This window comes from Rosa chinensis, chromosome 4 (assembly GCF_002994745.2).
Source record: "Rosa chinensis cultivar Old Blush chromosome 4, RchiOBHm-V2, whole genome shotgun sequence".
NCBI classification, from domain to species: domain Eukaryota; kingdom Viridiplantae; phylum Streptophyta; class Magnoliopsida; order Rosales; family Rosaceae; genus Rosa; species Rosa chinensis.
The window spans coordinates 30,632,857-30,643,581 of record NC_037091.1 but is presented as its reverse complement, the minus strand read 5'-3'; the positions used below and the strand labels follow the sequence as shown (position 1 = coordinate 30,643,581).

The 10,725-nt window shown below is 43.6% G+C and overlaps 1 protein-coding gene across 1 annotated transcript; it reads left to right on the top strand.

Annotated features, from left to right (window-relative positions):
• Positions 1-396: 396 nt before the first annotated feature.
• LOC121052826 lies at positions 397-5,780 on the top strand. The gene is made up of 4 exons (XM_040518715.1): positions 397-709; positions 3,529-4,713; positions 4,924-4,995; positions 5,104-5,780. The coding sequence occupies exons 1-4, from the start codon at positions 397-399 to the stop codon at positions 5,778-5,780; spliced, it is 2,247 nt and encodes a 748-aa protein (XP_040374649.1).
• The last annotated feature ends 4,945 nt before the right edge of the window (positions 5,781-10,725 follow it).

The window sequence follows — 10,725 nt, the reverse complement described above, 5'->3', positions numbered from 1 at the left end:
CAGCGGCTGCTAGCCAAGCCATTCCTTTGCAAACCACCCGCCAGACTGTGGCGACTCCTCCTCCTGGTCCAGATTATGTGAAACGCGAAGAGGTTGAGGAGATGATCAAGTTGGCCAACCCTAGGGGCCCATCTAGATGGGGTTTACGAAGGACCTTTCCCACAGCACATAATGCTCGCACCTTTCCCTCGAGGTTATAAAAATATCATATTTTCTACTTTTTCAGGGGAGGATACTGAGAATGCGGTAACCCATCTGGCCAGGTTTAGGGTGTAATGCGGCCAGTACCAAAATGATGACATCCTCAAGTGCAAGATCTTTGGCACCTCTCTTTCTGGAGCAGCCTTTAGATGGTTTTCTAAACTCTGACCAAGATCAGTGGCGGATTGGCTAGTAATGGAAAAACTCTTCCGAGAAACTTTCGGGGCTGTCGAGCCTGAGGATGATTTGGCTTTTCAAACTCAGATGGCCCAACAGCCTACTGAGTCTACTGTCGCTTATCTCCAACGCTTCCAGATCCAGAAGGCCAAACTAAGCATGGTGTTGTCTGAGAAAGAACTAGTTAAGTTGGCCATCAATGGCTTGGAACCCCGCCAGCGAAAGAAGAAACATGGTAGCATGATCCAGTCAATGGGTGAGCTTATCATACAGGTGGGTAGCTTTGAGCATCTTCTCAGAGAAACCGACGTGAGAAAGAATGCGTCCAAAGGTACCTACATACCAGGAAAACACCGCCAGCTACCTATGATCCTTACTATCATCATCAAGGGGAAGAATCTTTCCATGATGAAGATGATGAAGAGGAGAATGATGTCTCCTCATTTGAACTGACTGGAAGGATGAACTGTTACACCCCATATCTGATATACCTTTTTACTGAGTTACATGAAATTCTTTATGGTTACCGTTCGCGGTTATAATTTTAACGTTTAGGGGGTGCTTAAAAATTGACTTTTTATGAGTTAAAAATTTGAGAAAATTTCCTTCATGAAAGTTGTAGAGGATGTTAAACAGAGCGCGTGCATATGTGGTACGTAAAAATCGGAGTTCGTATGCAAAAGTTATGAGTGAATTACGAAAATTACTGTTCATGGTAAATTTTTGATATATAAGGAAAGTTACCCGGGTAGGTTTCCAAAACCGGAAACCCACCCCTCTTTCTCTCTCTCTCTCCCCGACTCTTCCTCCCCTCTCGGCCGAATTCTTTCCCCTTCGATTTCTTCCTCTTCCGGTCGACTCCGGACGTAATCCGGCCACCCCCAAGCTCGGTTTCTTCCCCCGGTCACGTCTGTGGAGGTATCTTTGGACGATTAGGCCGGAAAAGCTCGGATCGAAGGAAATTCCTCCCCGGTTGCAGTTTTGGGATTTTGCCGATTTCCGGCCATTCCGGCCACCTCCGGCCGCCATATTCCCATCGAAGGTACGGTTTTTGATGGTGATTATTTTCCCTAAGGTGGTTCGTTCCAATTTGCATGGTAGAAGCCGAATTGATAATTTGCCATTCTAGGGTTCTTGGAACTTCGGGGCTTTCCTTCAACGGCTCGATTCGGCCACTTAGAGGTAAAATTGATCAATGCTATAGTTGAGAAGTTGTTTGGGTCTGTTGAGATGATGTTGATGCCGGAATTTGGTGGTCATTGGAGAAGGTCGCCGCCGGCGCGTGGTCCCACGTGCCGCCACTGTAGGTAGCGCGTGGAGGCGCGTATAGCAGGGTTTTAGATGTCGTTTTAATCCCCAATACCAGTTAATGATTGTAGAGTGTAATGTGTGAAGTTTGGTTGACATCGGAGGAATTTCGGATTGAGTTTAAATTGTATAATTAACGGTTTACGTGAATTCGAACGCCGGAATTATTTCGAATTCACTCGAGAATTAATTCATCGGTGATTGAATATTGACGGAGTATTAAGGATGGATGTTGTAGAGTGTTGAGAAGTCGGTTTTAGGATGGGGGATTATTTTGAATTACCAATTATAAGTATCGTAAAGTTAAAGTTCCGTCCTGTGAATTATATATATTTATGAATGTTATTCGTACAGGACGAGAGGAGTCTCCACACGAGGAGAATCACGAGCGACGTCAGGATTGACCGCATATTGTGAGTGGACCTTTGATTTTAATTGATGCATGCAAATTATATTCCGCAAGTTTTGAGTTTATCGATTTATCAATTTAATTATCGAGCATTTTATTTTGGTTTGGATTATTGAATGATTTATTGGTTTGAACTTTTGAATTTAGATTCATTATGCTCGATTTAAGGATTTGATTTATGCGGATTCGGAAATCGATACTTATTTATACCCTATTTATATTTGAACCTGAGATGAGCTTGGCGTGCGAGGTCACGTCTTTATTCATTGGATTCCGAATTTTTCGAAATAAGTGGGGAAATTATACAGATTTACTGGCTTTTGACGATCTTCTTCCTCACCATACGCGGGTCATGTGAATAGGTCTCCTCCTCACTTACTTTGTGTTTGTGAGTGGCAGTGAGGTAGCTTTCTCCTCCTCACGTGGGTGGTAGTCGAGGTGATATTCTCCTCCTCACACAATCTATGTGTGAATGGAAGTTGAGGTTATTAGTTCTCCTCCTCGCACAATCTATGTGTGAGTGGCAGTCGAGGGTAGGTTGAGCCTGAGGGGCTCCATTCCCGTATGGTGAACCCATTTTCCCCATGTTCTTTTGTTGTCGTTCTTGACTAGCGGGGCTAGTCGGTCTTTTCTTAATTATTGCATGCATCGGGAGTTTTTAAAGAAATAAATGTGGGAAAGTATAAAATCTTTTTTGTTTAAAGTTATTTATTTTTGTCCACTCACGCTAACGTTTTATATACTTTTCCCTGGGCCCTTCGGTTTCAAATGCCCAGATTGCAGTACTGTTGCTCGATGTACGAGAGTGAGCCATAGTGACCGCACCTGCTTCCGCCATCACATTCTGTAGGTTACCTGGTTAACCTACTATATTCCTTGTCTATTTATATTCCTATAATGCTCTGATTACTAAGGGATATGTGACCCAACTTATGTGTATTATATTTGAGGTCTATGACCTAACTTTGGTGATTGTAGTAACTTGTACCTTTCGGAGATTATAGATGATGTTGTTAGCCTTGAGATGGATTGTCTGAATTTGGGAGCAGGGTGGCTCCAGGAGTTGTGGTTGGTTAATTAGATGTGAATTTTGGTTTCCGCAGGTTTTTGGGTTAACCATCTTTAAGAGAGGTTATGCCGAAATTTTTGGTAAATCTCCTTTAAAGGTGGGTCTCGCAGGGCCACTTCGGATTCCAGGGTGGAATTCGGGGCGGGTCTTGTCAGTTGGTATCAGAGCACTAGGTTTCTAGATTTTGTAGACTTCCTTACTTCCTTGCTACTTTATATGCTTAATGACGCCTGGTACCTCTCGAGTGATGGCCCGACCGCGGCGGATCCCCATCATGTGCTCTTCGGTATTAGTGTGTTATTATGCATGTAAAGTAGATACCTTGTTGTACTGATCCTTGAACTTCTTAAATACTTTTCTTCAGGTACTATGGCTCGAAATCGCCGAGCACGTGAGAGAACTCCGGTTGGGGAAGATGAGCCGATACCTAGGGGGTTTGCGGATTCTTTTGGTCAGTTCTTTCGGCAGATTGCCGCAGCACTCCCCGGGTCACGTACTGACTATACTGTGGAGCGTGCTAAGAGGCATGGGGCTCAGACTTTTGCTTCTGCCGCCTCACCTGTAGAGGCTCAGCGGTGGATTGACAGGATGGAGAGAGTTTTCTCCCAGATGGATCTTCCAGAGGATAGGAAAGTGGATTTGGCAGTACAGTTTCTTGAGGATACCGCCTGGCATTGGTGGATTGATGTTACTAATGACCCTGCAAATGTTGGCCCCATGACATGGGATATGTTCAAGACCCATTTCTATGGACGGTACTTTAGTGATGCCCACCTCAATCGGATGCAAGACCAGTTCTTGAGCTTGGTGAAGAGAGATGAGCAGTCAGTGTTGGAGTTTGAGCAGGAGTTTCTCTCCTTGGCCCATCATGTGCCGGATTTGGTTCGTACTGAGCAAAGCAAAATTCGTAGATTTGTTTTGGGACTTGGAGGAAAGTTTAAGGATAAGATGTTAGGCACACCGTACCGTAGCTTTGCTGAGGCAGTATCTTATGCCATGGACATTGAGTCAGACTCACCTGTTGGATTTCACCCTAGGGATCCTGGTGTCCCTAGCCAGGGTCCATCTAAGAGGGCTACTTCCACATCTGGTTCTGGTTCTTCAGTTGGTAGTGGAAAGAGCAGTGGTTCCAGTTCGAGAACCCGTACTAGATTCAGGGCACGTGACAGGAGATTCTCTCGGGGTCAGTCTAGTGGACGACAGTTTGGACAGTTTGAGAGGTCCAGGAGTTATCATGGTGGTTCGAGTGGGGCTTCTGCAAGCCAGCCAGCCCAGTATGGGCAGTATCAGACAGTTGGATGTTTTATTTGTGGTCAGCAGGATCACTTCAGGAGGGACTGTCCCCTTGCGACTCAGGGAGCTAGATCTACCCCCACTCAGACTGTTGGTCAATCCTCTGCTAGTGGTTCTACTAGCAGCGCCCGCACCAGCTCGGTAGGCCAAGCTAGTTCTCAGCAGGGCAGAGTTCAGCGAGGTCGTCCTGTGACACATGCTAGACTGCACGCCATGACCCAGCAGGAGGGCCGTGATTCACCGAAAGTTATCGTTGGTACGTTGTTTATCTTTCATCAACCTGCTTTAACCTTAATTGATCCTGATGCGACGCACTCTTTTATGTCCAGTAGATTCACATGTTTTGCAAATGTGCCATCATCACTCCTTATTGGTTAGTGGTATGTTTCTTTACCTGCGGGAAGGGCACTTAAGATAGAGTGGGTTTTTAATGGTTGTGGTGTAATGGTTGATGGTTTTTTCCTAGAGGCCAACTTAATTCCTCTAGACCTTGTAGAGTTTGATGTAATTCTTGGGATGGACTTTTTGGAGACACATGGTGCATTGGTTGATTGTTTCCATAAAGAAGTAGTGTTTTGAAGTCCAGGAAAACAGGAAATCACCTTCCGTGGTGAGAGGAATATTCTCTCCTCTTGCCTGATTTCAGCCATTACAGCTGAAAAGCTTATGAATAAAGGTTGTCAGGCTTATTTAGCACACATTGTGGATACAAAGAGGGCGGTGTTGAACATTGAGGATATTCCTGTGGTCAGGAAGTTTCCGGATGTGTTTCCTGATGAACTACCTGGATTACCTCCAGAAAGGGAAATAGATTTTACCATTGAGTTGCTCCCTGGTACTGCACCTATATATCAGGCACCTTATAGGATGGCTCCAGCTGAGTTAAAGGAGTTGAAGACCCAGTTACAGGAGTTGTTGAATAAAGGTTTCATCCGGCCAAGTGTGTCCCCTTGGGGTGCTTCGGTGCTTTTTGTTAAGAAGAAGGATGGCACTTTGAGGTTGTGTATTGATTATAGAAAATTGAATAAGGTCACAGTGAAAAACAAGTATCCATTACCACGGATTGATGACTTATTCGATCAATTGCGGGGTGCCAAAGTCTTCTCTAAGATTGATTTGAGGACAGGTTATCACCAGCTCCGGATAAGAGAGTCCGATGTACCCAAGACAGCATTCCGATCACGCTATGGTCACTACGAATTTGTGGTGATGCCTTTTGGATTAACCAATGCTCCTGCAGCCTTTATGGATCTCATGAATCGAGTATTCCGTCCATACTTGGACCGTTTTGTGATCGTATTCATTGATGACATTCTGGTTTAGTCCAAGAGTGATGAGCTTCATATTAAGCATTTGAGGCTAGTACTTCGGACTTTGAGGGAGGCTAGATTATATGCTAAGTTGAGTAAGTGTGAATTCTGGCTTAACAGCATAGGATTCTTGGGTCATGTGGTATCAGCTGAAGGTATTAGTGTGGATCCTCAAAAGGTGGAAGCGGTTTTGAATTGGGGAAGACCCACCACAGTGACGGAGATTCGTAGTTTCTTGGGTTTAGCCGGTTATTATCGGCGGTTCATGCAGGATTTCTCTAAGCTTGCAGCCCCCTCACTAAATTGACCAGGAAAGGTACTAAATTTGTTTGGTCGGATAAGTGTGAGCAAAGTTTTCAAGAACTCAAAGGACGGTTAACTCGTGCCCAGTTTTAGTATTTCCTGATGATAACGGGGAGTATGTGATTTACAGTGATGCCTCAAGACAAGGTTTAGGTTGTGTGTTGATGCAGCATGGGAATGTGATTGCTTACGCATCTAGACAGTTGAAACCTCACGAAATGAACTACCCAACTCATGACCTTGAGCTTGCTGCTATAGTTTTGGCACTTAAGCTATGGAGACACTACCTTTATGGAGCACGATGCCAAATTTTTACGGATCACAAAAGTCTCCAGTATCTACTTAACCAAAGGGACTTAAATTTGAGGCAAAGGAGGTGGTTAGAGTTGATTAAGGACTATGATTGCACTATCGAGTACCATCCAGGAAGGGCCAATGTGGTAGCTGATGCACTTAGCCGAAAGCCCTCTAGCTCTTTAGCCCATTTGAAGGCAGTTCGAGTCCCTTTACTTTATGAATTGCGATCTACAGGAGTTAATTTGACAATTGAAGAAGGGTCTGGAGCATTGTTAGCTAGCTTCCATGTGAGGCCGAATCTCATTGATAAAGTACGGGAGGCACAAGATGAAGATGAATATTTAAGATATTTAAAAGAAGCAGTGAGTGATGGCACTAGAACGGACTTTATCCTTAGAGGAGATGGAGCCTTAATGTTTGAGAATAGAATATGTGTACCTAATCTTCCTGATATTAAACGAGAAATTTTGGATGAGGCTCATAGTTCTGCTTACGCTATGCATCCTGGTGGGACAAAAATGTATCGAACTTTAAAACCATATTATTGGTGGCGGGATATGAAAAGGGAAATTGCAAAGTATGTGAGTAGGTGCTTGATATGCCAACAGTTAAAAGCAGAAAGACAGAAACCTTCAGGATTGCTTCAGCCGTTGCCTATTCCGGAGTGGAAGTGGGAGCACATCACCATGGATTTTGTTTCAGGTCTTCCACGAACTCGCGATGGTCATGATAGTATATGGGTGATTGTGGATCGACTCACCAAGTCTGCTCATTTCTTACCTGTTAACAAGACTTATGGGATGAACAAGCTGGCGGAACTTTATGTTAATGAAATTGTGAAACTTCATGGACCACCCGTTTCCATTGTCTCTGATCGAGATCCTCGTTTCACCTCAAAATTTTGGAAGAGTCTACATGAGGCTTTAGGTACTGGATTAAGTTTTAGCACGACATTTCATCCACAGACTGATGGGCAATCTGAGAGGACTATTCAAACCTTGGAAGACATGTTGAGATCCTGTGTTATGCAATTCAAAGGAAGTTGGGATAGTCATCTGGCATTGATTGAGTTTGCTTACAATAATAGCTACCATTCCAGTATTGACATGGCTCCTTACGAAGCTCTCTATGGAAGACAGTGCCGTACTCCTTTATGTTGGAATGAGGTGGGAGAAAGAAAGCTCATAGGTCTAGAGATTGTGCGGATTACCACCGAAAAGGTTAAGTTGATCAAAGAGAAACTCAAAGCTGCTCAGAGTAGACAAAAGAGTTATGCGGATAACCGCAGGAAAGACTTGGAATTTCAAAAAGGTGATTGGGTATTCTTGAAATTGTCCCCTTGGAAGGGTGTTGTAAGATTTGGAAAGCAAGGGAAGCTTAGTCCCCGATTCATTGGACCGTTTATGATTAAAGATCGAGTTGGCCCAGTTGCATACAGATTGATTCTACCTCCGAGGTTATCAAAGATCCATGATGTCTTCCACGTGTCCCTACTCCGCAAGTATATTGCTGATCCCTCCCATGTTTTAGAAGAACAACCCCTTCGTTTGAAGGAGGACCTTACTTATGAGGAGAAACCGATCCAGATACTTGACAGAAGAGAGCAGGTCCTTAGAAACAAGACGATACCTTTAGTTAAAGTATTGTGGAGTAATCATTTGGTGGAAGAAGCCACTTGGGAACCGGAAGATTTAATGAGACGACAGTACCCCCATCTGTTCTGACAGGTACGTAAATTTCAAGGGCGAAATTTTTTTTTAGGGGGGGTGAATTGTTACACCCCATATCTGATATAACCTTTTACTGAGTTACATGAAATTCTTTATGGTTACCGTTCGCGGTTATAATTTTAACTTTTTATGAGTTAAAAATTTGAGAAAATTTCCTTCATGAAAGTTGTAGAGGATGTTAAACAGAGCGCGTGCATATGTGGTACGTAAAAATCGGAGTTCGTATGCAAAAGTTATGAGTGAATTACGAAAATTACTGTTCATGGTAAATTTTTGATATATAAGGAAAGTTACCCGGGTAGGTTTCCAAAACTGGAAACGCACCCCTCTTTCTCTCTCTCTCTCTCCCCGACTCTTCCTCCCCTCTCGGCCGAATTCTTTCCCCTTCGATTTCTTCCTCTTCCGGCCGACTCCGGACGTAATCCGACCACCCCCAAGCTCGGTTTCTTCCCCCGGTCACGTCTGTGGAGGTATCTTTGGACGATTTGGCCGGAAAAGCTCGGATCGAAAGAAATTCCTCCCCGGTTGCAGTTTTGGGATTTTGCCGATTTCCGGCCATTCCGGCCACCTCCAGCCGCCATATTCCCATCGAAGGTACGGTTTTTGATGGTGATTATTTTCCCTAAGGTGGTTCGTTCCAATTTGCATGGTAGAAGCCGAATTGATAATTTTCCATTCTAGGGTTCTTGGAGCTTCGGGGCTTTCCTTCACCGGCTCGATTCGGCCACTTAGAGGTAAAATTGATCAATGCTATAGTTGAGAAGTTGTTTGGGTCTGTTGAGATGATGTTGATGCCGGAATTTGGTGGTCATTGGAGAAGGTCGCCGCCGGCGCGTGGTCCCACGTGCCGCCATTGTAGGTAGCGCGTGGAGGCGCGTATAGCAGGGTTTTAGATGTCGTTTTAATCCCCTATACCAGTTAATGATTGTAGAGTGTAATGTGTGAAGTTTGGTTGACATCGGAGGAATTTCGGATTGAGTTTAAATTGTCTAATTAACGGTTTACGTGAATTCGAACGCCGGAATTATTTCGAATTCACTCGAGAATTAATTCATCGGTGATTGAATATTGACGGAGTATTAAGGATGGATGTTGTAGAGTGTTGAGAAGTCGGTTTTAGGATGGGGGATTATTTTGAATTACCAATTATAAGTATCGTAAAGTTAAAGTTCCGTCCTGTGAATTATATATATTTATGAATGTTATTCGTACAGGACGAGAGGAGTCTCCACACGAGGAGAATCACGAGCGACGTCAGGATTGACCGCATATTGTGAGTGGACCTTTGATTTTAATTGATGCATGCAAATTATATTCCGCAAGTTTTGAGTTTATCGATTTATCAATTTAATTATCGAGCATTTTATTTTGGTTTGGATTATTGAATGATTTATTGGTTTGAACTTTTGAATTTCGATTCATTATGCTCGATTTGAGGATTTGATTTATGCGGATTCGGAAATTGATACTTATTTATACCCTATTTATATTTGAACCTGAGATGAGCTTGGCGTGTGGGGTCACGTCTTTATTCATTGGATTCCGAATTTTTCGAGATAAGTGGGGAAATTATACAGATTTACTGGCTTTTGACGATCTTCTTCCTCACCATACGCGGGTCATGTGAATAGGTCTCCTCCTCACTTACTTTGTGTTTGTGAGTGGCAGTGAGGTAGCTTTCTCCTCCTCACGTGGGTGGTAGTCGAGGTGATATTCTCCTCCTCACACAATCTATGTGTGAATGGAAGTTGAGGTTATTAGTTCTCCTCCTCGCACAATCTATGTGTGAGTGGCAGTCGAGGGTAGGTTGAGCCTGAGGGGCTCCATTCCCGTATGGTGAACCCATTTTCCCCATGTTCTTTTGTTGTCGTTCTTGACTAGAGGGGCTAGTCGGTCTTTTCTTAATTATTGCATGCATCGGGAGTTTTTAACGAAATAAATGTGGGAAAGTATAAAATCTTTTTTGTTTAAAGTTATTTATTTTTGTCCACTCACGCTAACGTTTTATATACTTTTCCCTGGGCCCTTCGGTTTCAAATGCCCAGATTGCAGTACTGTTGCTCGGTGTACGAGAGTGAGCCATAGTGACCGCACCTGCTTCCGCCATCACATTCTGTAGGTTACCTGGTTAACCTACTATATTCCTTGTCTATTTATATTCCTAGAATGCTCTGATTACTAAGGGATATGTGACCCAACTTATGTGTATTATATTTGAGGTCTATGACCTAACTTTGGTGATTGTAGTAACTTGTACCTTTCGGAGATTATATATGATGTTGTTAGCCTTGAGATGGATTGTCTGAATTTGGGAGCAGGGTGGCTCCAGGAGTTGTGGTTGGTTAATTAGATGTGAATTTTGGTTTCCGCAGGTTTTTGGGTTAACCATCTTTAAGAGAGGTTATGCCGAAATTTTTGGTAAATCTCCTTTAAAGGTGGGTCCCGCAGGGCCACTTCGGATTCCAGGGTGGAATTCGGGGCGGGTCTTGTCAAGAACTCAGCCCTAAAGCAGTTGAAAATATCTAAGGAGCCTGTCAAACTCAAATCTGTAGCCTTCACCAAACCTGAATTCACGACGTATACATATGATGCCAATAAGGCACATGAGATTTTAGATGAGATGATCGC

Excerpts from the sequence above, each read along its gene's own strand:
- LOC121052826 (XM_040518715.1), top strand. The coding sequence starts at position 397 with ATGGAAAAACTCTTCCGAGAAACTTTCGGGGCTGTCGAGCCTGAGGAT. Across the intron at positions 710-3,528 it reads GAGAAAGAATGCGTCCAAAG|GTACTATGGCTCGAAATCGC; the intron begins GTACCTACATAC and ends ACTTTTCTTCAG. Across the intron at positions 4,714-4,923 it reads TTCACCGAAAGTTATCGTTG|AGGCCAACTTAATTCCTCTA; the intron begins GTACGTTGTTTA and ends GTTTTTTCCTAG.